General features: G+C 43.0%; 4 protein-coding genes across 6 annotated transcripts; 2 read left to right on the plus strand and 2 right to left on the minus strand.

The window, feature by feature from the left end:
* Positions 1 to 1029: 1029 nt before the first annotated feature.
* Positions 1030 to 5062, plus strand: LOC148077475 (tectonic-3-like). The gene is made up of 14 exons (XM_087794127.1): positions 1030 to 1417; positions 1589 to 1703; positions 1877 to 1974; positions 2036 to 2154; positions 2279 to 2387; positions 2468 to 2580; positions 2643 to 2681; positions 2770 to 2844; positions 3033 to 3152; positions 3213 to 3305; positions 4195 to 4298; positions 4372 to 4519; positions 4589 to 4723; positions 4789 to 5062. The coding sequence occupies exons 1-14, from the start codon at positions 1159 to 1161 to the stop codon at positions 5017 to 5019; spliced, it is 1758 nt and encodes a 585-aa protein (XP_087650253.1). The 5' UTR covers positions 1030 to 1158; the 3' UTR covers positions 5020 to 5062.
* Positions 5020 to 13566, minus strand: mto1 (mitochondrial tRNA translation optimization 1). 2 transcript variants are annotated; one of them, XM_087794126.1, is made up of 13 exons: positions 13448 to 13566; positions 12928 to 13130; positions 12665 to 12864; positions 12460 to 12577; positions 11182 to 11477; positions 11008 to 11120; positions 10757 to 10947; positions 10443 to 10573; positions 7537 to 7741; positions 5758 to 5923; positions 5572 to 5681; positions 5321 to 5478; positions 5020 to 5248 (listed from the first exon to the last, which is right to left on the minus strand). In XM_087794126.1, the coding sequence occupies exons 2-13, from the start codon at positions 13115 to 13117 to the stop codon at positions 5105 to 5107; spliced, it is 2022 nt and encodes a 673-aa protein (XP_087650252.1). In that variant the 5' UTR covers positions 13118 to 13130; positions 13448 to 13566; the 3' UTR covers positions 5020 to 5104. The 2 variants fall into 2 exon arrangements, with proteins under 2 accessions (XP_087650252.1, XP_087650251.1); XM_087794125.1 differs by having other exon boundaries at positions 11182 to 11480.
* Positions 13567 to 13994: 428 nt separating this feature from the next.
* atxn2l (ataxin 2-like) lies at positions 13995 to 21085 on the plus strand. 2 transcript variants are annotated; one of them, XM_087794130.1, is made up of 23 exons: positions 13995 to 14626; positions 15459 to 15498; positions 15581 to 15637; positions 15878 to 15949; positions 16025 to 16184; positions 16315 to 16436; positions 16539 to 16630; positions 16718 to 16963; positions 17043 to 17494; positions 17562 to 17648; positions 17727 to 17840; positions 18055 to 18135; positions 18221 to 18282; positions 18390 to 18682; positions 18766 to 18835; positions 18910 to 19044; positions 19119 to 19182; positions 19263 to 19444; positions 19513 to 19651; positions 19714 to 19823; positions 19894 to 20073; positions 20149 to 20320; positions 20505 to 21085. In XM_087794130.1, exons 1-23 carry the CDS (start codon positions 14514 to 14516, stop codon positions 20552 to 20554), a joined length of 3093 nt encoding a protein of 1030 aa, XP_087650256.1. In that variant the 5' UTR covers positions 13995 to 14513; the 3' UTR covers positions 20555 to 21085. The 2 variants fall into 2 exon arrangements, with proteins under 2 accessions (XP_087650256.1, XP_087650257.1); XM_087794131.1 differs by lacking the exon at positions 13995 to 14626 and adding an exon at positions 14919 to 15019.
* Position 21086: 1 nt separating this feature from the next.
* adprh (ADP-ribosylarginine hydrolase) lies at positions 21087 to 26442 on the minus strand. Its single transcript, XM_087794132.1, has 8 exons — positions 26267 to 26442; positions 24966 to 25080; positions 24288 to 24396; positions 23238 to 23336; positions 23059 to 23164; positions 21911 to 22177; positions 21599 to 21813; positions 21087 to 21514 (listed from the first exon to the last, which is right to left on the minus strand). Exons 1-8 carry the CDS (start codon positions 26272 to 26274, stop codon positions 21366 to 21368), a joined length of 1068 nt encoding a protein of 355 aa, XP_087650258.1. The 5' UTR covers positions 26275 to 26442; the 3' UTR covers positions 21087 to 21365.
* Positions 26443 to 27125: the final 683 nt, after the last annotated feature.

A 27125-nucleotide genomic window follows, 5' to 3' on the forward strand; every position in this document is an offset into this window, starting at 1 on the left:
CCTCTGTATCCCCCTCTCTCACACTAACCAACTTCATGCCCTCATTCACAACATCCATAAACCTTCTCTTTGGTCTTCCTCCGTTATTTTATTTTATTATCGTTATATAATGCTGACTTTATCAGAATCGAATCAGGAACTTTTATTGCAGGGGTTGTAAAAGCAACTTATTTTTTTGTGGTGGCAGAATAAAAGAATAAAAAAAGATAACACACTAAATAAACAATAGAAATACAGAACCATTCGGACGACCATGTATGTGTGTCATATCAACATTATGTTTGTCATACTGTAAACGTTGAAAGATGATAAAATAGTCATTTAAAGGGGGTGATGTTTAGCAGTGTTATCCAGATGGGAACATTCCTTCTACTTCTGAGGGGAAATGACTGCAGGCTGCTAATCTCATCATAGCCACTGAGGCGTGCTGGTCATATGGTGTGTTGGTCTGGCCTCAAAGTAATCTGACATGTATCAACCAAGACATGTCTGAGATACGACAACGAACAGTACATTGTTGACATCTATCAATACTGGTGCAAGGCTTCATGAAACAATGGCAGCATGAGGCACTTTCTGGTGTTGAAGTTACATTTTAACTTTAACCATCAATAGATGAGCAAATTTAAATTAATATTTTAATTTTACATACTGTACACATTTGTTATGTGAAACATTGAAAGTAACTGACGTGTGTTATCAATCATGGCACATGTTTATCAAACACAATCTGGTTTTATTGCTTCTATTTCTATATTTGAAGCAACACACGTTGATAACTTGTTTATTGTTATAAGGTTAAAAGGTAAATACATTCACTTGAAGTTTTATTACCAATCAACATTGCTTCAAGTTATTACTTGTGCAAATATAGAGTTCATTTTTATTTTAAGGGAAGATTGAAGGGTTATATATTGCATTCTTCTTACTATACTTTTCTCTGCACCTCCTCTAATACATGTTTTACGGTGATGGGGTTTTCTTAGCCGGAAGTAGAAACGACAACTTCCTTAGCAACCAGAAGCTTTCTAAGATTAGCATGCTGAGCTAACTCCACTATGAAGCTTCTTTTTTTTTTAGTTTTTCCTGTCTTTTTTAAGTCTTTGTCAAGCATTTTGAAAAAATCACTCCATTAATTCACAATGTTTCAGTGACGTCATGTATTCCCTTCTCTGGAGCACTTTAGTGTTGATGGTTCTTCTGTCACGAACAGACTCACAACTAACCACAGTCAGTCCTGCTCCGGGGCTGGACGAGAACGTCACCGAGGTCGAGGTCGAGGTCGGGACTCTTCCTCCGGAGACCACAGCGTCCGGAGCGCCTAACTTTACCGGGGGCCCCACCGTGGTCAGCGAAGGGACCACCCTGGTCAGTGATCCTCCACCTGTTCCCACCGCCGAGACTGCAGACACGAAGGGTAAAGAAAATGTGTATTTTTTGTTTGACCTTTTTCTGTGACTTGAGCCCTTTATCTACTCAATGATGTATGTAGATAAATATTTAATTCAAATATATCACAGTATACAGTTCCAATAAAAGTTGTTGAGTGTATAAAATAAAGTTTTTTTTATCTTTTGTTGTTCCTCAGCATGTCTCTGTGATGTAACTCCCAACTTCTGCGACATCAGCTGCTGCTGCGACACCGTCGACTGTGAAGTTGCCATCCTGAGCAATGTTTTCACCGACTGTCCCCGAAAGTCAATGTGAGTTTTCATCAATGGATTAGAAGATTGAATTATTAAAGAATGTAGCAGAAAGCCTTCAGAGATGATCATTTTTCATATCAATAAGAAAGTTGTCAACATAAGCACGTTACAATAAGTCGTCACGACTCGGACAACAATCTCAAGCAGCCTCTATTCTTTTTCCTCTGCAGATCAGGGGTTTGCATCGACAAAGGGCTGATCTTCCGCTCCAACGTGGATTCATCTCTGATCACAGTCACAGACTCTCTCTTTTGTGTTCAGGATGCAGGTTGTTTTTAACTATGTGAGAAGCAATTCAATTAATATTTACTCTTGTACCATGTTTGCAGCATTTGCTCAACAAGCGGATCCACCAGCTCTACCCAGGTTTCCACATCCTTTAGGGAATTCTTTCCACTTCTCCGCACCAGCGTCCACAACACACAAACACAACAGAGACTTTTACCAGGTAGCATTTATCTCACTGTGACAACATGATTGCATCTGTGCATTGAAACATTTCCCTTATTTATTGAATGTAAAAAACAAACCGTTCTATCTTCAAAACGTAAAATGAGGTTGTCTTGTCCCAGGCTGATGACATCATCCAGACGTATTCGTCCAGCTCATCGATGAGAAGTTTCCTCCACCAGCCGTCTCCTGGAGCTGCCTCCTCATCCTGTGTCCACCGCAACCCGGCGAGTGAGTTCAAACATCTGACTGTGATCCGAAAACAATGGTTGCTGATCCATTATCCCACCATTACGTCGTCCTCCCTGCAGAGTTTTTAAGGTCCTCGACACTGTCTTGTTCACGCCGGCTGACGTCCAACTCCTGCAGCACCGACTCAAGTCTGGACGCTCACTCCTACTTCACGGATCTAACGCTGCTCAAGGTAGGAAGGAAATATTTCCTCGTTGACTATTGATGATTCAACGAGCATCACTGTTGTTCCAGGTTCCAGTTTCTGAGCAGACCCCACTGGCTGACCTTCTGGTGGGACCTGAGATCAGCTATTTGATATTGTTTTATATATACTCTTTAACAGCAATTAAAAGTGTGTTTCATATTCGACTTCCTCAAGGTCCCCATCAAGCCTCTCTCTGAATGGGCCGCTCCGAGCGAACAGAACCACACGTGTGTCAACGTGGCAAAGAAGGTGAGGAAGCTTCACCTGTAACTGGATTGATTTAGATTTAAAGGAATGAGAAATGAAGCTGAACCATGAATATTATGATTCAGAAAGTCAACATTATTAATCATTTTCATCGCCCACTGTTATCAACTGAAGATTAGAAACCTTTCACAGCCACTTCTGGAGAAGATTGATGGTGTGGTGTGTTCCAGGTGGAGCTGCTCATTGGATACACAAGCAGGGGGGAACTCTCCTTTGCATCAGTGAACGTGGTCTTGACGGATGTTGAAGCAAACCAGTCGTTTCTGCAGGATCACTCGGTGAAATTCCAGGTAAAATTTCAATATTTAGACTTCTACACTGAAGTGTCTGATATCCGTTCTGTTTCATAGCTGGTTTCGCAGAGTCCGAAACCAGAACAGCCTTCGGTAGGAATCCAGGCTGGATCTCCTGTTGTCGGTCGCTTTGACGAGACCGTGAGGCCTGTATCCTTAATGATCCAGCACTGAAACAATAACTTGCTGCAACCAAGCGGAGAAGTGAAGAGACACTGAAGTTCAGGAAATTATTTCTTTCACTTTTTATTTGTTAAAAAAGACATTTTGTTTCACATTGTACATGATTTATTTTTTATCTTCATCTTTTGGTCCCACATTAAATATAAAAGTTCATTATTATCTGATCATATTATTGATATCAAAGAGAAAGGGTGTCTTCTTGTTAACCAGTCAGGTCCACATAATAAAGAAGACAATTAGTCCCAGTTACAAAAAAAAACATGTTAGAATTATCACTTTGAGTTCAGGAGTGATTCTAAATGACCACTTGAAACCATTTCCTGTGTGCTTAAGAAGTACCAGACAAAGACATTTTGTTAATGATCTCAGATCCTGCAGGTTATCCGGTATTTTTTTGTCTGTTTTGTTTTTAGAAGCTATGTATTCTAATAAAGGGTTTGACTACACATGAAAATAAAAAGTGTTAACAACAGTATGTTTTTGCTTAATGAGAGTTCTGACTTTAAAGTGAGTTTTATACTATAATATTGTTTTTTTTTGGTGTGTTTATATTGGCCCTAAAACCTTAGGTTCTAAAAAGTTCTGTTAGTTAACACGTCGAAAAATGTATTTAGAAGTTTTATACGAATCACCAGATGAATCTGTGTCCACTTCAGTGTGTTTTCACCCCGACAACAAAAATTGATTTAACTAAGAAACGGTTAAGTGTGAGATTACAATACAGTTGACATTCATTTCAATAAAAATAAATAAAATATATTATAATTATTATAAAATAAGATTGACAACCCTAATTATCAAGGAAGACAGTAAAATGGATTAATTTGTGCTCCGTTTTTCCTTGACTGCGACTCAGTTGACGACCCTGGGAGTCTCTCAGGGGGGCGTGTGCTCCTCTGACAGCAGCACCAGATCACTCGTCCTCTTTCAACACAACACCATCACCGGCTGTGTGTTCAGGTGAGCGGCGGCGGTTTCTAAGTTTAAGATGATGATGCAACAGAAAGTTCTTCCCTCTGACCTCGTGTTCCAGGTCATCTGTGAGCAACTGTTCCGAGCTGCGCTCCCAGATTTACGACGTCTTACTAGGACTGGCCTCTCCTGATGTGGTCGCCATGAACTCGGGGTCACAGCCCGACTGGACCAGAGTCACCGGGCAGGAGTGTCCTGTGAGCCCGCAGGTGGATTCCAGACCATCAAGACACTTGTATGGAACTATTAGAACTTGACGTTTGCTTCCTTTCCCTTAGGAGTCATGTGACTCGGGCTGCAAACTTCCTCGCTCTCTGTCTGTGAGGGTCCTGTGGGCTCGTCAAGGACCCCTCGACCTCCCCCAGAATTACATCCTGGGAGCTAAATACCTGTTCCAGTGTGCCCACCTGAAGGTACCCGCCGTTTTATGACCATTCCGACACGTCTTCTCCTCCGTGACGATCCTTTTCTGTTCCAGTGTCCTCTGTCTGCTCCCCTCACACTGGCCAGCGACGTCACATTTGTCGACACCACCGTGTATCCAGACCCCCCCAGAGGTCAGCCCCGGCCAGACTGGAAGTTTCCGTTCGGATTCTTCACGAGAGGCTCAGCTGAAGTTGAAGGACACCTGATCAGCAGAGGTCACACTCGGGAGGCAACTTGGAGTTTAGTGGTAGTTGTTGTGTTGCTGCTAGGAGGGACATTTTGACCGTTTTATACTGTTTATTTTTGAATAAAATATTTAAATACAACACCATCAGCAGAGATATACACACACGTGGTCATTCTGTTGCTCAACATGGATTCTCCACCAGGCAACTTTTCTCTCCTGGTCTTCTCAGAGTTCTCTTCTTCTTTCGGTCTGACTTATGCACATAGTTGAGGAGGTTGACGATGGCTGCCGGAGTGATTCCCTGTAATCTCGTCGCAGCGCCCAGCTGCAGGACAGACGACACAAAACGTTCGGTTCCTGCAGGTCAAAGTAATGCTGCTGCAGCGTCAGGGCTCACCGTGCTCGGTCGAACTCGGTCCAACACCTCACGGACCTCCTTGGAAAAGGACACGGGCAGAGACATGTAGTCCAGGTCGTGGGGCAGAGTCATGTTCTCCTCGCTCAGGATTCTCTCCATCTCTTTCTTCTGGAGCAGACAGTGCGGTCTGTAGACGGCTGGACACGTGCGAGAACAAACACAGCTTCAATTCACCAGCCTCTAGTTCAGGAAAACCATCTCCTCTTTCAAATATCTTTAGGTCTGCTCACCCTCTATCTTGAGTCTCTGGGAGAATTCCCTGTAGGGCTCAAGAAGTTCTGGTAGAGCGTCGACCACCATTTCCGGGGTGACCTCATTGTACCGCAGCAGCTCCAGACCTCTTCAACACAGAAAAGCAGGCGTCAATAAACATGCTCGCTCTGATATGATCGGCAGCGTTGGCCTCCAGAACTCACGTCGCCACCTTGTTGTCGCTCATACAGAGGTCCGGCAGCTTTTTCTTCCAGCCAGAACTGCTGAGAGTCACAGACTCCAGAGCAGCTAGTCCGTCCAGCAGGCCGTCCCTCACTCTCACAGCCTCCTGGTAACGCCGCGGTGACACACAGCCGACTTCTTCGAACCCTGACAGCAAAACAGAGATTGGTTTTACAAGAACAAATAGATATTAGGAGTGTGTATTGGCAACACATACGATATGATACTGCAAGGAACAAGAATATATTTGTAGGATTGTCCCCGATGTCTGAGTACTTGACTCTGTTGCTGCAGATTTTACAGACCACATGACTTTTGACAAGGTCGTAACTGCTTACATTTGTTTTGAAACTAAAATATGTCAAAACACCAGCTGCTTAAAAGCTGCTCTCGTCCTTTTATTTGCGGGGTGGGGGAACGGACTGCTTCCATCTAGTGGCCGGAAGTTTAATTGCAGGACAAAACTGAATCGCCGTAATATTTGCATGTTAATTGTAAATAACGACTAATAATAAAAACAAACTGACTTGAAATATAAACCCTAAAAGCACAAGTGATAAAATGTGGATTTTATAGGAGCTAAATAAATTAAATAACAATTATACAGTGCTGTGCGACGGCAGTGGTTCAATAAAACCCCAATTCATGTTTAGTTTTTTCAATTTCCAGAAAATAAAGATATTGAGTCCAACCATGAAAAGAATATAATTGGAGTATAATACTTCTTCAGTTCGGTAAATACTGATGTTTGACTACTCTAGCCTAGTAAGTAAGTAATTTGTATTTATATAGCGCTTTTCCAGAGAGAGAGGAAGATCGTTCCAAAGCTTAGGAGCAACAGCCTGGAAGGATTTCTCTCCTCTGGTCCTGAACCGTGTGTGTGGAACCATCAGTAGATTCTGATCCACAGACCTCAGAGCCCGAGCTGGGTTGTAAGGCTGGATCAGATCACTGATGTAAGGAGGAGTCTGACCATGAATAGATCTGAAAGTAAGAACCAGAATTTTAAAGTTGATCCTGAAAGAAACTGGCAACCATTGAAGAGTTTTAAGGATCAGAGAAATGTGAGTTCTTCTACTAGAGCGAGTCAGAATTCCCTGTATCAACTGCAGGCGAGACAGATCCTTCTTGTTTAGACATGAAAACAAACTATTACAATAGTCCAGACGAGAAGACACAAACGCATGAATTATAAGCTCCAGATCATGTTGTGACAAAATTTCCCTAAGTTTAGAGATCTATGTATGTGGCTCTATCAAAAATTACAATCACCGCAAAAACTTCTGGAGTAATTCCAAAGATTTGTTCTTCAATTAAGTGATCCAAGTTCTTTACACAGCATGTAAATCGAGTGTGTTTGAACTCACACTAACCCCGGCTGGTTGGACTCTTGACCTAGGACCTCACAGATGGAAGGTAACATGTGTGTGCGTCCCTTCAAGACTTGTAAAAAAAACTACACAAGGTCCCAGTGACGTCACATGATGTTCATTCAGCTGTTGATAGAATGTGAGCTAAAAACATTCTCTAAAGAAATATGAGTGAAGTTCAGTTTAGATCATTTCATATTTAGCTTTACATGAATGTAACTCTTCTCATGGTTCAATGCATAAACTAGAATCCTACTCGTCTGCTGCCATCTTGAGCTCATTTGAAGAACTGCATGTTTTTTTTACACTCCAGCATGATGTTGATCTCTTCTAGTCCAGGCTTTGTTTAAAACAATAAGACAGAACCGTCGTCTAAGAAGCTGTGCTCACCCTTCAGTGTGAGCCGGAGGTCGGCGTTGTCCGGCCGCAGAGAGGCCCGGAACTCGGCCCTGCTGGTGAACATGCGGTACGGCTCCGTCACCCCTCGGGTCACCAGGTCGTCGATGAGGACGCCGATGTAACTTTCTATTCGAGACAACGCCAGCGTGGGCAGGGACAGAGCGACCCGGGCGGCGTTGACCCCGGCCCACAAGCCCTGATGGAAAACAAAAAAAGGTTTTCAGTGGACGGGCGGATGTTTGTCTCCGTGTTTCTTCTTTGATGGGGGAGTTTCTGTGAGAACAGCAGTTACAGCGAAACAATGTCTCATTTGTAAGTTCATTGGATGCAGACACGCCCACATCAAGGTTTCCTTAACTTCTTCAAAGTTTCACCACCATGATTGACATCAGCAAATTAACCAAAGGCAAACCCTCACTGATCCTTTAGATCTTGTTTAATTCAGTTTATAAACACCAATATAAGAAAACATTTCTTTGATGCTTTCTAATTCCACTTAATATATCAAATGTATAATATTCAGTGATCATCTTATAAAAGTATGATGAAGGTAAGATAAAATATTGGTCCATTCATCAATCGTTTTTATGCAACAATAATCCACGTTAGGTAATATTTGTGTGCTGTGATCTACACTGAAGCTTGACAACGATCCAAGCTTTTTCTTATCAAGCAAATGTGACAAGATGGGACTGAAAACTTCCACCAATTGTATTAACAACCCGTTGTGCGTTCTAGAATGTGGGAATAGCTGTGGTGCATTCAAATGACACATGAAATTGACTTAAAAAAAAAAAAAAATGTTGTGTCAAAATAAAACTTACCGGTAATTCAACAAACTGAAATATTTAATTATTTTTAATATTTATATATATTACATGATTCATTTGTTGGATTTTTTTATTTAATGTTCAGTAAAATTCTGAATCAATAATAATCTGTATATGCACAAACCTAAACAACATTACACTAAACTCTTGCGAGTAGTATATAGTAGTAGTATATCAGTGCCATTGGAATTATTGGAAAAAAACATGTTGAAACTTTGTTTGTTTTTTGTTCCAATATTTTTGTTTATAAGCATTGAATTACATTTATTAATAATAAAGTTTAATAATTTCTATATTTAAAGATTGAATTAAAAATAATGAATACTTTTCACATTACAATTCTATTTGTAAGCTTTTATATTAAATATTTTCTGGTGGCATTATTATATGAACATTTTATATTGGATTCAAAATATATATATGTTTAGAATTTTTTATTTTTTTTATTTTAGAAATATCAAAAAAAGACAGACAAATTCAAGCTTTCAATATACGCTGTGTAACAACACTAGGCTGTGTAACAACACTATGCTGTGTAACAACACTAGGCTGTGTAACAACACTAGGCTGTGTAACAACACTAGGCTGTGTAACAACACTACGCTGTGTAACAACACTACGCTGTGTAACAACACTATGCTGTGTAACAACACTATACTGTGTAACAACACTAGGCTGTGTAACAACACTAGGCTGTGTAACAACACTAGGCTGTGTAACAACACTATGCTGTGTAACAACACTAGGCTGTGTAACAACACTAGGCTGTGTAACAACACTATGCTGTGTAACAACACTATGCTGTGTAACAACACTAGGCTGTGTAACAACACTATGCTGTGTAACAACACTATGCTGTGTAACAACACTACGCTGTGTAACAACACTACGCTGTGTAACAACACTATGCTGTGTAACAACACTATGCTGTGTAACAACACTACGCTGTGTAACAACACTACGCTGTGTAACAACACTATGCTGTGTAACAACACTAGGCTGTGTAACAACACTAGGCTGTGTAACAACACTAGGCTGTGTAACAACACTAGGCTGTGTAACAACACTATGCTGTGTAACAACACTAGGCTGTGTAATAACACTATACTGTGTAACAACACTATACTGTGTAACAATACTATACTGTGTAACAACACTATACTGTGTAACAACACTATGCTGTGTAACAACACTAGGCTGTGTAACAACACTAGGCTGTGTAACAACACTATACTGTGTAACAACACTAGGCTGTGTAACAACACTATACTGTGTAACAACACTATACTGTGTAACAACACTATGCTGTGTAACAACACTAGGCTGTGTAATAACACTATGCTGTGTAACAACACTAGGCTGTGTAACAACACTATACTGTGTAACAACACTAGGCTGTGTAACAACACTATGCTGTGTAACAACACTATGCTGTGTAACAACACTATACTGTGTAACAACACTATACTGTGTAACAACACTATACTGTGTAACAACACTAGGCTGTGTAACAACACTATGCTGTGTAACAACACTAGGCTGTGTAACAACACTAGGCTGTGTAACAACACTAGGCTGTGTAACAACACTAGGCTGTGTAACAACACTATGCTGTGTAACAACACTATGCTGTGTAACAACACTATGCTGTGTAACAACACTATACTGTGTAACAACACTATGCTGTGTAACAACACTATACTGTGTAACAACACTAGGCTGTGTAACAACACTATGCTGTGTAACAACACTAGGCTGTGTAACAACACTAGGCTGTGTAACAACACTATGCTGTGTAACAACACTATGCTGTGTAACAACACTATGCTGTGTAACAACACTAGGCTGTGTAACAACACTATACTGTGTAACAACACTATGCTATGTAACAACACTATGCTGTGTAACAACACTATGCTGTGTAACAACACTATGCTGTGTAACAACACTATGCTGTGTAACAACACTATGCTGTGTAACAACACTATGCTGTGTAACAACACTAGGCTGTGTAACAACACTATACAGTTGTGTGTTACACGTCTGAAGGCGAAGAAGTGACAGTACCTGAGCAGCAGCCTCCTCATATCCTGTGGTTCCGTTGATCTGTCCGGCCAGAAACAGACCTTGAGTACTTTTCACCTGGAGTGCTGGGCTCAGCTGAGTGGGACACACAAAGTCGTACTGCACGCCGTAACCTGGACACAATGTGGACCACAAATCAAGACCGACCCTCAAAGAGTGGGTCCCTTGCTCCATTGAGGTTCCCCTCAACAGCAGCATGGCATCTCGGGATCAAACCAATCTAGATTTTCGTGCTTCACCTTTAGTACCTCAGCTATGATTTCATACACGTCACACTCATTTCAACACATGCTCACCTGGTGTGTGGATCTCAGCCTTGTGCAGGGGAGGTATCGCTCTGATCAGAGACAGCTGGACGTCGGGGGGCATGGTCATGGACAGACCCTGAGGGTACACAAGATCAGAGTCCAGACCCTCTGGCTCCAGCCACACTTGATGGCTCCGATCCGGGAACCGTAACACTCGCGACTCTATGGAGGGGCAGTATCTGTGCGAGAATATTGTCGTTATGACTATCATGAATCTGTTTGTGTGTGTGTGTGTGTACCTAGGACCCTTTGCGTCTTCCTTGATGTGACAGTTAAGATGCAGACTCTCCCTCACCACCTTCTCAACACCAGGCGTCGTCCGAGTCAAGTAGCAGGGCAGCTGATCTTCAGGCTGCAGAAGACGAGCGACGTGAGTCAAAAACACTCCATCAAACTGTGTGTGTCGGCGTCACCTTGCAGTGAGTGTCGCTGTTGAGGAAACTGAAGGGGGTCGGCTGTTTGTCAGGGGGGTGCAGCTCCGCCAAGGAAAAGTCCACCGAATCTTTGAGGATCCGGGGAGGAGTGCCGGTTCTGAGCCGGCCCATCCTCAGCTGAAGTCTCTCTCTCAGGGTATAGGACATCCCAGAGCCAGACGGAGCATCTCCAACCCGACCACCGGGGGTGCTGGTCTGGCCCATGAAGAGCGAACCGGAGAGGAAAGTTCCGGTGGTGATAACCACAGAGGCTGCTGATATCGAGTGACTTCCGTCTGCTGAAGAGAGAACGTAGACAGAACTGAGAGTGAATGTTTTAGAGTGGTATGATAATTGGGAAAGATGTTATACTGAATCCAAAACTGTGTATTTTGAATGTCTGCCCTGCTGACTTTGTGCCGTCAAGAAAGATCGAAACATCCCTGAACATATGTTTGCTTGAAGAAATAAAGGTAAGTAAGTAAGTAAGTAATTTTTATTTGTATAGCGCTTTTCCAGACCAGGGTCACAAAGCGCTTAAACAATCAAAAACAATATTCAATAAAGTATATACTTTAAAGATCAAGATAAAACTGATAACACAACAGGAGTTCCAGAAAATCAAGGAAAAGCCTGAACAAATAAAAACGTCTTAAGATGTTTCTTAAAGGAGTCAGTAGACTCCATCAAGCGCAAAGAGAGAGGAAGATCGTTCCAAAGCTCTATCTTTGAAGAACGTGGTTCTCTGCTGAATCTCCTGATTAAAGGATCATCCCTTTCTATGTGGCCTCGGAGAATTGTATTAAGAGTAAACTGGAAAGATTTAGGATTAATTAAAATGGTTTAGGACTTTCTGGAACGTGAAAATTTGATATTTTAATCTTAAAAATAGTGTGCTTGACAGACTGCTTATTTTTGTTGTTTTTTTCTCTCATTATTTGTGTTTTTGTTAGCCTTGTTTTACATTTAATTGTATTTGAACTTGTGTGGTGGTTTTGAACATTCAAAACTTTTTTTTTTATATATGAAATCACATTGAATGCTGTGCTTATTATCTAATGTAAAAATAAAGAACATTTTGTTTTTGTTTTTTTAAATAGAGACAAAACTTGGCTAGAAGTTGATGGTCACTTCATAGAAAAGAAAATATATAGCAAGTACACAAGACATTCAGAAACCAGTGTGACGTCAAATTACACTTCAGTTATTAACACAGACATATTAAATGAAAAGACGGTTGTATCTAGAGCGAGATGCTCGAAGGATTGGGAATCTTACTCAAACGTATTCCCGTGATTCTGTGCGTTCCGGGTTCTTCTGGGTTTGGCTCCGACACGATCAGCTCCTCCACAGAGCCTTCAACCACCGTGAGTCTGGGCGTCGAGAGCAGCTCCGACTGAAGAAAGAGGAAAATAATGAGTAATAATTGTTGCTCTCTTCATAAAGCAGAAGCATTTAACATGATATTTAGAGGAGAACGTACTTGAATAAATTGGCGATAACGTGGGCGATCCAGCTGGGCCCTTGGACCCCACACTGCGGGCCCCTTTCTACGATTCAGGATGGAGAAATGGATCCCCGCCCAGTCTCCGGCTCGACCACACAGACCATCCAGAGCGTCTACCTCCCTGACCAGATGGCCTTTCCCCACTCCCCCTAAGGACGGGTTGCAGGACAGAGCGCCTGCACAGGAAACAACATTCTCAACTTCCTCTGAACATTTCTCCGCCGACAACAATCTTTTACCGATGGTATGTATTTTCTGGGTGACCAGCAACGTCTCTGCGCCGACCCTGGCGGCCGCCGCCGCCGCCTCCGTCCCAGCATGCCCTCCTCCCACCACGATGACGTCGTACTGATGTTTGGCCAGGTGACTGGAGCGCCGACACACCAGGTGCCCGAAGCTCTTCAACGGACGAAGCTTCATCGCCATCATGTACTATATTTACCTGATGGAAGAAAAGTCATCGTCGGATCTAGAGTCATGACATTTGAAATGAACAAACATTTCCTTTTTTTTATTATTATTATTATTAAGTGTAACTACAAACCATGAGTGAATTCAGAATACATGTGAAATAAAAACAACTTTTTATTTATTTAATTAATTGGTTCAATACAAAAACATAAACAATAATAGATGTTTAGAAGCATCTTTAGGTTAATGGTAATTTAGACAGACCAATCATTTATACTGTATTTTAGAATCATTATTTCGGGTTTCATCCCAACATTTGAACAGAACAAAGTTAAATCAGTAACTTACGGTATGTCAAACATAAGAGAGTTGATTTGTTTCAGACGATTCGTAAAACCTTAAATCAAAATACGGTAGAAGCTCCTTGAGAGTATTTCTACACACGTAACTCGGCTCACTGGGCGGCCATGTTGGAAACAGCGTAAAGCCGTAATACACCCAGTAAAGACGCACTAGGAAAAAAAAAAACCGCGAACACTCCTCGACAAATTAACCGTAACAAAATTATTAATATTATTTTGCAATAAAAATAGTTACAGTTTGTATTTATAGGCGTTTTTGTAAGATAGTTAAAGTAACTTTCTTTTCTTTTTTACCAATTGACGAATTTCGATTAAAGGCGAATTCGTTTATATTTTCTGTAATTCTCCCCTTCGTGTTTGAAAAAAAAAAACCAACAACTCACGAATGCCTCAAATGTTTTATTTTGCTTTTTTTTTTATACTTAAGATAAAATAAAAATATGAAACGTTCATACCTGTGGAGGTTGCGCGCGCACGTCGATGCTCCCTCCCCTTCCCCCCTCCCAGCCGGTTTCCAGTCAGTCGCGCGCGGATTGAGTCAAGAGTAGCTACCGTAAGGTGGTGTTGACCGACCGCTGCAGGTTTTCGTCAAGAAACCTGGATCCCTAAACTATCCGAAAGGAACTGGCAAGAACGCCAAGTTTATTTGGAAGATTCGTAGCTGCCAAAAGTTACAGCGACGTGGCCTAGCGAGGAGCGTGGACCACCGGTGGGAGAGCGACCCGAGTAGAGAGGTTGTAGAATAGCAGCTAATGCTAACTTAGCTGCTCGATGCTAAATCGAACGTAAAAGTAGGTTCACTTTCTCCGGACTTTTTTCGCCGCCGGTCGTTACAACCGTTCGGTTCAATTCTGGCAACTTGATCGGCACGTTGCGGTGGTTCGACGGGGCATGTTGTGCTTGTAGTTCACAGGCCCTCGAGTGCTTTCAGTTAGTCGCTCTCTCTTCGAGGTTTACTCTGGACGAGCTTTTTTTCGTTTTTAAAACACTTCGCATCTTGAGTCGCCAGGCGCGCTTCTAAGTTAGCCTAACATCCAGGCCCTGTGCTCACCATGCTGAAACAACAGCAGCAATCTGGATCGGGTGGGAGAAAAGCTTCTAATGGAACCACTGCCCCCCCTGGAATGTCCTCCCCAGTGAGCGGCGGCAGGACCCCGGCCGGAAGGTAAGCAAACGCGGGCGGGATTCATGTTAAGGACAATCCCCGGATTGTCCTGGGACTTGGGGCCTACCGGTTAAAGCACTTGCTGGTTAAAACGGGCGTATCCTAATTGGCTGTGTTTCCCCCAACGTCCAATGAGAGCGCCGGTGGTTTGACGGACGGGTGGAGCGCACCAATCGGAAAGCGTTAATCGGATCGAAAACGAATAAGCGAGGCGGGTCAAAGTTAGGAAGCGCTTTAAGGAGCAAATCAACATACAGGTGAAAGAAAGTTAGCAGACGCGGAGGAAGCGGTTACGTGTGTTGTTTTGTTTACATAGAACACACTCGGCGCGATCGAAACGCTTGACCGTTGTCGGATTAAGAGTTGACCGGAGTAAACGATGGCTAGCTCGAGGTCAGATCACCGAACGTTGATCATTTTTTTTGAATTGTTTACTCTTTTCGGTTCGTCTTCGTCGCAGTCTTTTGTTCTGCGCTCGTACACAACACCTAGATTGCGCTTTCACCTCAGAATGTAATCCGTTTATTTTGATGTGTTGATCACAGTTAAAATCCTAAACAATGTTCCCATGTTTGAGACACCGCCGTTTATATATATCACCATTTTTGTTATTGTCCGGAGGAGCGGAAAAGGGGAAAACATGTTTTTTGGGGGTAGATGGATAGATACTATGTCAGTGACGATAGAAAAATGCTTAAAATACTTTTTTAAAATCCGTTTTCTTTTGAAATATAAGTATTATTCGGATTTTAACTTAATTAAAAATGTGACTTACCAATAAACTCTTAACTGAATAAACCTGTTTAAAAAAAACAAAACAATTTGTTCACAGGAACCGGACTTCGGCCAAGCCATCTTTTCAGTCACCTCCTGTGAGTATTTAAATCCAAGAAACGATGATCTGTTCTTGATTTTTTCCCCCACCATTATGTTAAGACTTGTCTTGATCCTTAGGTATTTGAAGGCGTCTACAACAATGCAAGAATGCTTCATTTCCTCACAGCTGTTGTGGTACGTGGTGCATCGTCTTAAATGATTATTGTCAATCAAAATGATTAATAGCTTTACCCTCACACTCAGCTTTCACCAAAGCACAGTAGTTACTCAAATCAGCAAAGTGTGAAACTCAAACATTGTCAGAGGCCATAGTCAATGGCTGATTATATCAATTCTCATCATTGTCCCCAGTTGCTTGTTCTTTTGTGTACTTGTTTTTAGTTTTAATGTAATTCAAACCATTGTTTGTCTTAGGGCTCTACCTGTGATATAAGAGTGAAAAATGGTAGTGTATTTGAAGGCATATTCAAGACCCTGAGTTCAAGGGTAAGTTCAGTTTTGTTGTATCTTCTATCTCTGACTACAATGGTATACTCACTTTAAAGTTCCTTTGATCATCAGTGTGAGTTGGCGGTTGATGCTGTTCATAAACGGGGTGAAGAGGAAGGCTCTTCATCTGCTCCTCCAAGACGGGAAGAGATTACAGACACTATGATCTTCAGTCCTACTGACCTGGTGACCATGACCTGTAAAGATGTTGACCTCAACTTTGCAACCAGAGGTACACACACCATTGAAATGGATACATTGATTAATTTAGAATATTCTTGCCATAGTGAGGATAAATGGAATTAAATTGTGCTGAAATTGATGATTTAATATTAATTTTGACTTTCCTGTCTTTTTTTAAGACACGTTTACAGACACTGCCATCAGCACCAGTCGCGTCAATGGTGAACACAAAGAAAAAGCGTTACAGAGATGGGATGGAGGCGACAGCAACGGAGAGAGTTTTAATCTGGAAAATGATGCAGTGAGTTTGTCTTTAACCTGTAGAATCCCTGCACTCAAGTTGTTGCCCTTAATTTTTTTCTTTTGACATTGATAGATTTAACATTTTCTCCTCACTTTCTAGTCCAATGGCTGGGATGCCAACGAGATGTTTCGTTTCAATGAAGTGAAATATGGAGTCACTTCAACATACGATTCCAGCCTTTCCATGTACACGTAAGTATATACACTATAACAGTAGTTTTTTCACGTGTTAATAATACTTGTCTAGATAAGGTTGAGTGAACATTTGCATCTATTCAGTGTACCACTGGAAAGGGGAAACTCTGAGACGTATCGGCAGAGAGAGGCTCGTGCAGCTCGTTTGGCCAGTGAGATTGAGTCCAGTCCTCAGTATCGCCATCGTAGCAACCTGGAAAACGATGAAGGCAAAAGCGAGGAGGACAAGTACAGTGCTGTCGTGCGAGAGGGTGACAGGGATAGGAGCCACGAAAACCCCCGTGACAGAGAACGTGAACGAGGCAGAGACAGTCCTGGCGTGAACACCAGGTAAGCATTGTCCTTTTGAGCCATTATTTTGTAAATGTGAAACAATGGTCTTTTTTTTAACACCTGTCTTCAACTATAGGGAGGGCAAGTACATTCCACTTCCTCAGCGTCAGAGAGAGATTAACCGGGAGAGAGAAAGAACCGAAAGAGGTCCAGGAGGTCCTCCGTCTCACAATCGTCTTGGCGGTGGTTACCGCTCCACACCCCCATCCTCCTCCTCCCCTAGACCTTCACTGCCCTCCGCCGCAGGCCCCCAACCTGGTATCTCCCCGTCAGAGAGAAGTAGTCCACTGTCTGGCAGAGGTGGCGCCTATGCCCCCCACCACCCCCCAGGAAGTGCCAGCCCTGGTCCTGCCTCTGGTCCTACAAGCCCATACACACCAACCTCTCCTAATGCCCCAACGCCCTCGGCCACCTCCACATCTCCTTCTCAGTCTCCCGCCAGCCCTCCAGTTCCTCATGGACACATGGTCTCACATTCCCACTCACTTCCTCACTCACTGTCAGAGGCTGCCCGGCCTGTCAATGGAGGTCAGTCTCTTTCTTCACGCTTCTGCTTTAAACCAATGAGCAGAGTATTAACTGTTTTTACCTTCAGTTTCCTCTAGAACATCTCCCAAAGCCCAAAGACCCCCACAGTCCAGCAGAACGGCACGTGCTGCAAACTCACACAACCAATCTAATGGTACAAGCTTTTTATCTTCCTCTTAACCAGTATCCAGTATTGACACATACACTGACGATACTTGTGTTTTCTCTGAAGCTTCTCGTTCTCCTAAATCAAGTTCTGGCCAGGACACGCCATATTTGGATACATCCTCCGTTTCTCTGCCTTCTCAGAAAACCTCTGGTCCTGCTCCTCTCTTCCCAGTAGATGGTACGAGCATCATTGTCTCTTCTTTCAATTGTTAAGTGATTTGTATTGATCTTTCACCCAAAATTCAAATTTGTATATTTTTATACTTGCCTTTATGTGGAGGAAGACAGAACATGAAATTGAAAGTTGAATTTGGGAAGAAACGTCCCTTTAACTCCTGTTTCACAATAAAAAAGAATACAGAACCTGACAAATTCTCTCACTATATGTGCAGTGAATGAAATTCTTGGTGCAGCAGCTAAAGAACGTACAGCCGAAAGTCCAAGCGGCACAGAGGAAGGAAAGGCCAATAAAGGTGAGCTTCAGTGGGACAAGACGTACTTGAGCCAAGAAAAAAACCATGTTGATGATTAATCTTTGTTTGTTTTTTTCTTCGTCAGTTCCGTCCGTTCAGCAAAGGTCTCAGATTGAGGAACTGCGAAAGTTTGGCAAGGAGTTTAGAGTAAGTACCTAATCATCCATTTTATCCATTAATTACTGATTCAGTTGAACTTGACATTCATGTCATGTTCATTTGGCAAAAACCTCACAACTCTGGATGCTTCACAGCTGCAGCCAAGTGGTAGCAACTCCAGCTCACCAAGCTCTCCGGCGGCGGCGACGCCCCCAGCGGTTGGCGATGTCACGCAACCGATCAAGCCCTCGCTGTCGGACGCTCATCCTGCCTCAGAGATCAAACCTCTGACTCCCAGCCCCTCAGCTTCCCCCTCCGAGGATATGTCCAAGGATTCATCTGCAGCAGGTCATTCTTCAGACAGACAATCCCCCGCTGTACCGCAGCCTGCCAGGACCCCCGGAAGTGACGAGGGGCGGCCTGAGGAGCGAACAGATGGTGTTGCAGAGTGAGTGTCAGACCAGCTTAATTTCTTTTCTTTTTTTTTTTACTTCAACCCAAATGAATAAAGTCTATTTTAAACTCTTCTAGCCAAGTAAAGAAATCCACACTGAATCCAAACGCTAAGGAGTTCAACCCAATCAAACCTCAGATGACCATGGTAAGACCCAGAAGTCGTCTTGTGCCTCAGCATCAGTTTCTCAATGAAGGTATTTAAATCATGTTGCTCCACAGACGAAACCGAACACGGCTCCCACCCCTCCTCGACCTACTCCTCCCAGCCCAGTGGTCCTCCAGCACCCAGGTGGACAGGGTCCTCTCTACAATGCCCCCTACCTCTCATATGTCTCACAGATTCACTCTGTGCAGGTTAGTGACTTAACAACTAATCTTTATGCAGTTTGTTCTCTTTTTACTGATTATATCATTGTTTTGTCGCGCAGCCCCCACAGATGTACCAGTACACCATGTCCACGGTCAGCCAGGGAAAGTATCCTCGCGCCAAAGGTACACGACTCTTGTAAAATAGTGGCTCATCCACAAAATTCCGTTTTCCCGTTTCCTGAACCTCCTTTGAAATCCTCCAGGCTCTGTCGTGGCCCAGCGCGCTGACCATGGAGCTTCAGCGCCGCAAATGCTGCAAGCAGCTGCATCGGCGGCTGGTACTCCCCTGGTCGCCTCTCCCTACCCTCAGTCCTACCTTCAGTATAACCCGCAGCAGTACGGGCAGCAGCAGGTCATCCAGGCCATGTCTCCCTACCCAGGGCAGGTGAGTCACACTCTGACACTCCTACACCTGTGCACGTTAGCTGACCCACCTCTCTCTTTGTCTTTCAGCCCATGTACTCCATGCTGCAGAGCGGAGCAAGGATGATCAGTCAAGGCGGGGCTCCCCACCCACAGGCCCTTGGACCAGGTGGCCCTCAGTTCCAGACACAGGGAGACGGATCACAGGGTCCGCAGCAGGGCATCTATGGTGAGCATCAAACACCTACCAGGAGCAACATGAAGCCGACTGACTCGTGAACTCTCTTGCAGCTCCTCAGTCCTTCTCACACCACTCTGGTGCCGTTCATCAGCCACAACCTTCCAGTACACCCACCGGCAACCAGCCGCCTCCGCAACACGCCGCCCCCAGTCCTGGGCAGGTGAGTTGGTCGCACCTTTGTATAGATGGATAGATGTGCCAGATATTCTAAGTATATGTCTATTGTCCAGAACGCTCAGGCCGGCCCACAGCCCCAGTCGTTGTACCACTCAGGCCCCCTTTCAGCACAGACTCCCCCCAACATGCCACCAGGACACACGTCTCCACAGGGCTCCTATCCCATCCAGGGTTACAGCATCCACAGTCATCAGGGCATTCCTCAGACATACCCACTGGGCCAGATCGCACAGGTACTGTCCACCGTCCCCAGTTACTCTGGTTTAACTTCAGTTGTGCAGCCAGGTCAACATCTTCTGTCCCAACAGGCTCACGTCCAGGGAGCCATGTCCGGTCCTCACCATTCGGGTAACCATGGTCAGCCCCAGCTCGTGATGCTGCAGCCTCCCCCTCAGCAGGGCCCCGGTTCAGTGCAGCAGCACCCACAACACGGACCACAGCAAGGAGCACACCAACACTTTTACATCGGGCATCCACAAGGTGAGAATCTGTTGCCTTGCAAGACGACCAAAATCAACTGGTCGCTTCCTGTTTTAAACAGCAAAAATTGCGAGTTTGATTTAAAAATGTCAGCATGTCGTTATAGACTGCTCCTTTGATGACAACGGTTGCTTACAAGACGCTTCTTAAGACCCTCACCAGTTTTATTTGGATGTGTTCACAGCGATGCAGGTTCAGGCACATCCTGCTTCCTTCCATCAGCCGGGAAACTAAACTCGTCCTCAGCATCCTCTCTTCCCCCAAACTTTGTCCCTCTGCATCACCTGCTGGATACCAAGCTGAATGAACACGTCTCATCAGAACAAGACTGACAGAATGGAGAGGACCATAAACGCCTCATTGCACCTTATTCTTCTGTGAAGTTCCTCATGAGTCCCTGAAGGCGAGAACCTTTTAAAACCCTAAAGGATGACCGACGACCGCAGCCACATGCCTACGTGACCATCGACTCTTCTCTTCAATGACTTCCTATTTACAGCGGGAGGTTTCCTGTTGGGTCTAAACTGAGGAAAAAAAACAGTCTGCTCTCGTTGAGTTTCCAAGAAAACGTGCAAAACAAACGGCCCTGGATTAAGGAGGCTTTTGTAGAGGAGAGGAGACTTTTAACAAGTAATTTCTTTTAACGCTATCCAGTTCCCCCTGCCCTCAGTTCTTTGCTTCTTTAGGAAAATTTAATTAATAATAAAATGGGCAAGATAAAAAAATGTCAAAACAAAATGACCAAAAATAAAGTTTTCAACTCAACTGCAGTTATGAGTGTTTATTGCAATCATTTTTAACTCGAATCCACAATACATCCATCACACTTTTAGACTCCACTTGCATCAAGACTGGTTGTTCCTTGTCTTGTCACTAGAGGGAGCCGTAAAAAAGGCTGACTCGTCAAATCCTGTTACTGACCTCAGGTCAGTAGGACAAGCTCCACTCACTGACATCAGAGCTCAGGATCAATGTTCCACCAGGCCAACAATGGCTGTCACCGGGTCAGCGTGAGTGACCTCGTCTGACCCAGTGAAGCTGCCTGTCAGTGAGAGAGGGCATAAAGCTGCTCGGCACAGCGCTCCAGTCGAGCCCTGTACTCCAGATTAGAGAAGTTTCCTTCAGGGACCCCCTTTGTGCCATAATGAAGCCCCCAGCAGCAGCAGGCGATCACAGCGGTGCTATCACTGTCACCTGGAACATGCAGAAGAGAGTTTGTATGTTGAACATTCATGAAGTGAAACTGATGGATATTAGTTTAAAAACCCATCATCGTACCTCCATGGAATCCTGCTCGGCTCATCAGCTCCCCCCAGTCTGACCCGGCCCCCAGCAGGGCGTCCAGTGCGATCATGGGAGCGTCATGGCCACTGCGCCCCGCCCAACCAGACAGACTGAAGCTCTTGTAGGCTTCATCCCGCTCTGCTGGACCATAAGGTTCTGGCCACGACACCGGCCCCACCCCGTGAGAGATGCCTCTTGAGTCCAGGTACCTGTAGACGGGGGTGGGGGGGGGGTCATAGCTGGACTAGTCTTCTCATTTTCTCACGACCCAGAAGCACACATCACCACACAAGTCTAATTATTTACCACTGCCACTTGTCGCAGAAGAAGTCCCAGTCCCTCTCCGCCTCCTCCACGGCGAAGCCTCGGCCCTGAACAAAGTTCTTCGCTATCGGACACGCCTCGTTGATCAGGCCCAGGCCCCAGGTGGTGAGCGGACGGCGCTGCACGGCATACGCCGTGAACAGCGCTGTAGCTACTGCACCTAGAAACCCAGTCGGGTGAGGGTGGGTCATCCTGCCGGTCTCCACGGCGACCGCCACTAGCGACAACAGCTGATCAGGTTTTGGATACCTGGAGAGTGTGTGTGTGTTGACAGAACACACAATAGTGTTACCCTTGATTATGAGAGAATTATTTTTGCCACAATAATCCACTCAACATCCCCAGTCGACTCCACTAAAAGTTGGAATTTGCACATCAATGTGTTTGCAGCAGAGTTTGCTGCTGAGCCGACAGCTGTCACATCATCATCATCGTGTTTTTAAACCGTCGCTCATGTTTTGACTGCAGATTTGTGACTATAATAATAACACTTCACATAGATGGAACATTAGTCGTGTGTCATCTGGTGCAGCATTGATTTATCTCATTTAAATAGCCTATACATATATGTTGAGTAATATTGATAATGAAAAAATATATATACACATTAATATGAAGGGGGTAAGGATACTGCAAAATATTGCAATATTCTTATGGGGATTCAACAGCACTGTTTTCTTTTTGGTTTTAAATTCATATATTATTTTTATTTAAGTTCATCTTTTTTATTTCGGTAAATTATGTTTGTAAAAAAAAAAAAATTCAATTAAACTTCCAGTCATTACGCCCTCTGCAGCTCAAGGAACAATAAACTCCCAGGACATCCTGGAGTTGACTGAGGACGAGAGGATACAGTCGACACCAGCAGCTTTTAAAGCTGATCTTAAGCCATATTTTGGTTTCAAAACTAATGAAAGCAGTTATGACTTTGTCAAGAGTACAATAATACAAATATATCCTTGTTACTACAGTATTGCAATATACAATATGCGATACTTCGATACTACGATACATCGCTGTATGCACACCCCTACTAATGTGCAACATTCTACACTGAAATGTTTGGCCACTAAATGTGGATAATATCATTAAAAAGGTTCATGATTACGCTCCAACGCTACACTAACTACCTCAGGCCGATGCACATCGACCTCATTGCCGCTCCACAGCCTGTGCCTTCAGGGTTGTAGGGAACTCTGAAGCCCCCCTCCTCTCCGGGCCTCAGCTGGGAAACTCCTGCCAGGACGGAGAGGATTAATGATTCCTGCTTCGTCGATGTGAGAAAACTGTCGGGTCGTGACTCTCTCACCGAGGATACTTGAAGGTCCAGGCTTCCTTCCTTCCATGTCCTTCATAGCTTCAACGTAGCGAGAAGCCACTTCATGAAGCAAATCCTCACCGGCCTTCCCTGAAGAGTTGGTCACAGTTTTTAGTAACTAAGCCCCAAATGTTAAATGGAATGAATAATACTTATGTTAATATGTTCATGCATAAACCATTTTTATTCAAAACAAACTATATTAATGATAATTACAGGCCAGACTGTCAGGAGGGACTTTTTACTAAATAGAAGGCATCATTATTATTATATATTCTAGCAGCATCTTCTTTCTTTCTGTCAACTCAAGTCACTTTCTCACAAACTCACAATTAACTTTGAAAGATTTTTCTCCTTGTAAGACCTTTACTCTTCACCCTCTTCAGAGCTACCCTCACTTCCAGGAGGTCTGCAGAAGTAGGGGTCTGAGAGGAGAGGAGGAGGTCTGCAGAAGGAGGGGTCTGAGAGGAGAGGAGGTCTGCAGAAGTAGGGGTCTGAGAGGAGAGGAGGAGGTCTGCAGAAGTAGGGGTCTGAGAGGAGAGGAGGAGGTCTGCAGAAGTAGGGGTCTGAGAGGAGAGGAGGAGGTCTGCAGAAGTAGGGGTCTGAGAGGAGAGGAGGAGGTCTGCAGAAGTAGGGGTCTCAGAGGAGAGGAGGAGGTCTGCAGGGCTTGTGAGAGGAGGTATCTTTCTGCAGCCCAGGAGTTGAGGGAAAATGTGGAGGGGCTTGAGAAGAGGGATCTGAAGCTGACCTCACACAACCACTTGCTTTGTTTAGATATTTTTCTGTCCATTTGTTGTCGATTATTCTCTTCCGTGTCAACTTAACGTCGCTCTGACGCCATGTTGGATTTACTAAACTGAAAATCTAACAGATCATAAATCAGTTCTATCATCTTTTAGATAAAATGTTCATTAATCATGGTTGAACTACTACACATACACACAAAGGAACATTTTGAATAAATGTGTCTCTCACATGTTTGGTGTGTACGACACACACGTGACGTGTGAAGATGGTGGAGGTGAGAAGACGTTAACTCACCTGTGGCCAGGCCTTCTGCTGTGGCCAGATGAAGAACTGTATCGTCGCTCACTGGCCAGTCGGGAAGTTCAGCCTTGATGCTACTCAGACCTCCGAGCTCCTTCAGCTCCTGGACAGATGGATTGGAGTCAGAGATTACGATAATAATAAGGTTATGATCTTGACTCTATTTGATAACATTTTCAGACACAGATAAACACATGCATTGTTGCGCCGTTTATTCCCATATTTGCAGAATAGAGAGAGAAATGATAGACAAGTTGCCAGATAAGGAAATGGATTTTGTTACAATTATAAATCACTCCCCTGATGGTTTTAAAACGTTAATCAATATCATAACCTTCATGTTAAATGTATTTTTAATGGCACGTCAGAGGTCGAGTGTGATAGTGTCAGTAGCAGCTGTCGCTATCACACTTCATCTCAGCTACACATCAGAAAGTCCTTCACGTGACAAATATCTACGTCACAGATTTGATCATATTCCTCAACTATTGTTAAACTGTGTTTGAAGTATTATAGTATTAAAAACAAGCCATTGGCTAATATTTTATGTGTTTAAGAGTGTCTTGAAAAAATCAAGGCTCTTCATTTGATGAGCTTTTGATTTTATGATTCAATGGATAAGAAGGTCTGACCCTTTGACTCCAAGTATCTACACGTGAACATGTTCCTGACCTGGTGAATGGCCGGTCCAGACTGATTGTACTCCCACAGCTGGTTCCTGTAGCCCAGAGCATCGCCTGCACCGCTCAGAACCATCGCAGCCTTGTAGTGGTCCAGTGAGGCTGTCCTGGAGAAGAAGAGAAAGAAATCATCATCTGGTGTTTCATTAGGTAGTCAGCGAAGGAAACAATGATACAAACCTGCATTGAAAATGAAAACACATGCAAAGTTGACAAGGTTCAACAATGTTATGTTATATTTAAACTAGTCGAAGAGAGATATTTAGTTTGTTAGTAGTGAGAAGGATTTGGTGGAAAATATATTTATCAGTTGATGTGGCTTTGATATCTGATAATGATGCTTCCTGGGTGTTTACATAACAATGTCACGATATGTTGCGATAAATTGCGATACTGTAGAAACAAGGATATATTTGTAGTATTGGCCGAGTATTTGAATCTGGCGTTGCAGAATTTACAAACAACATGACTCTTAAATAAGTCGTAATTCTTTCCTTTGTTTTGAAAACCAAAATATGTCCAAACATCAGCTTTAAATGCGACTGTATCCACTTGTCCTCAGTTACTTATTGTACCTCTAGCTGCGATGGGTGTAATGACTGCTTCACAATTCCGACACATAAATGAACAAAAACAAATGTAAATTAAATATTGAAATTACAAAAAACATTAAATAACTGTGATAAATGATTTTAACGACACTACACAAAATAAATGCTTTTTTTTAAATGATGCTGTTAAATATCAACATCATACTGTGAAAATAATGTTGTAATATTTAAGTGTATCATTAATTTCTTACACCACTTGCATCGAGGACCCCAGGAAGAGCTGTGGAGAAGTATGCCTGGGCCTCCCTGCTGAAGATGCTGCCCCCGCGACTCACGACCAGATAATTGATAACCAGATTATATGTTATTATATAACTTGCATTCTTTATACTATTTTTTTTTTTAGAGACAAACGGTGTCGAGTTTCCTAAATCATAAGAGAGTAAACCAGAGTTCCCGGAGTAACCCATCCAAAAAAAGAATCCACATAAAAATGTAGGTAACTAAAAATAAAGATGTATTTATAGTAAGATCTTAAGATAAAGCACGATTAATAAATTACTTCAACTGAATTATTTTTAGATATTAACATAATTATCAACTTTCTTTTAAATCTCCAAACAACTGCTATGTATCTTTTTATGCATCTAAAATAATAGATATTAAGCCCTTATAATTGAATTAAATGCTTAAATTTGCGTTATTTTCGTCAGAAACGACACCTTTTGCTTCGTACACTCACCGCTCCATGACAGCGAGACTCCCCGGAATTCAGCGTCACTCGCCGGTCACTCGCGACACTTGACGCTGCGGCTGCAGTGTTTCCTGGATGTTCCGGTCCTAGCAGCTACACAACGACACCAGGGCTGTTGTGGGTCTTTAGCAGCCAGCCTCGTTTCAGAAACGTGTAGCGGCGGAAGAGTGAAGCTAAAAACAGCTCCTTCAATTTGAGAAGGTCAGCTGCAGACTTCCAAGATGGAGGACAGCGACCAACTGTTAGTGGCTGACCAGGACCAGCTGGGGTTAGAGGGCTCGAGCCACCAAGTTATTATTATTGTGTAGCTTAATACTATATTAATTACACAATTTAATTACCTTTTTTTTTACATTGAATTAATGCAGAGGGTTTAAAAAACATGTTTTTAATTAAATATTAACTCGGAATTTAAAATGACAATTTATTAAACAATATTTAAATGCATTGCATGGAAAAGGGAAAGTTATTAAAATAAATATATATAAATATATATTATATATTATATATTAAATTATATTTATATTTATTTATATTATATATATAATTATACAATAATTATAATAATATATATAATTATACAATGAATAAAATCCTCATGGAAAGAGTTTTCACCTGAAATTCTTCACACAACTTATTGATTCATGTGTCAGGTTGGAAGAAACAGATGCAGCTGGTCATAATGTTATGGCTGGTTTTTAACTAGTTTTATCTTCCCTTTGTATATATTTGGACGAGGATATGTTGTTCTAGATCACATCTGTCCTTTTATTTTATTGTCAGTCCTTGTGTCCTTGTTAATGGAGTTGTTGTTGTTGGTGTTACACTGATAAGGGAATTGTCTCAA

This window comes from Callionymus lyra, chromosome 6, assembly GCF_982586985.1.
Source record: "Callionymus lyra chromosome 6, fCalLyr1.hap1.1, whole genome shotgun sequence".
Classification (NCBI taxonomy): Eukaryota; Metazoa; Chordata; class Actinopteri; order Syngnathiformes; family Callionymidae; genus Callionymus; species Callionymus lyra.

Bases quoted from the DNA above. Each gene is read 5' to 3' on its own strand.
- LOC148077475 (XM_087794127.1), top strand. From the start codon at position 1,159: ATGTATTCCCTTCTCTGGAGCACTTTAGTGTTGATGGTTCTTCTGTCA. The intron at 1,975-2,035 runs GTTGTTTTTAAC...CCATGTTTGCAG, and splicing joins CTTTTGTGTTCAGGATGCAG to CATTTGCTCAACAAGCGGAT. The intron at 2,845-3,032 runs GTGAGGAAGCTT...GGTGTGTTCCAG, and splicing joins GTGTCAACGTGGCAAAGAAG to GTGGAGCTGCTCATTGGATA.
- atxn2l (XM_087794130.1), top strand. From the start codon at position 14,514: ATGCTGAAACAACAGCAGCAATCTGGATCGGGTGGGAGAAAAGCTTCT. The intron at 14,627-15,458 runs GTAAGCAAACGC...ATTTGTTCACAG, and splicing joins GGCAGGACCCCGGCCGGAAG to GAACCGGACTTCGGCCAAGC. The intron at 17,649-17,726 runs GTACAAGCTTTT...TTTTCTCTGAAG, and splicing joins CTCACACAACCAATCTAATG to CTTCTCGTTCTCCTAAATCA.
- mto1 (XM_087794125.1), bottom strand. From the start codon at position 13,117: ATGATGGCGATGAAGCTTCGTCCGTTGAAGAGCTTCGGGCACCTGGTG. The intron at 7,742-10,442 runs GTACTGTCACTT...GTTTTCCATCAG, and splicing joins ATGAGGAGGCTGCTGCTCAG to GGCTTGTGGGCCGGGGTCAA. The intron at 5,479-5,571 runs GTGAGCAGACCT...GCACGTGTCCAG, and splicing joins CCAGAGACTCAAGATAGAGG to CCGTCTACAGACCGCACTGT.
- adprh (XM_087794132.1), bottom strand. The intron at 24,397-24,965 runs GTCAGGAACATG...CCATCTGTCCAG, and splicing joins CTGGACCGGCCATTCACCAG to GAGCTGAAGGAGCTCGGAGG. The intron at 23,337-24,287 runs GTGAGTTAACGT...CCAACTCTTCAG, and splicing joins AGCAGAAGGCCTGGCCACAG to GGAAGGCCGGTGAGGATTTG.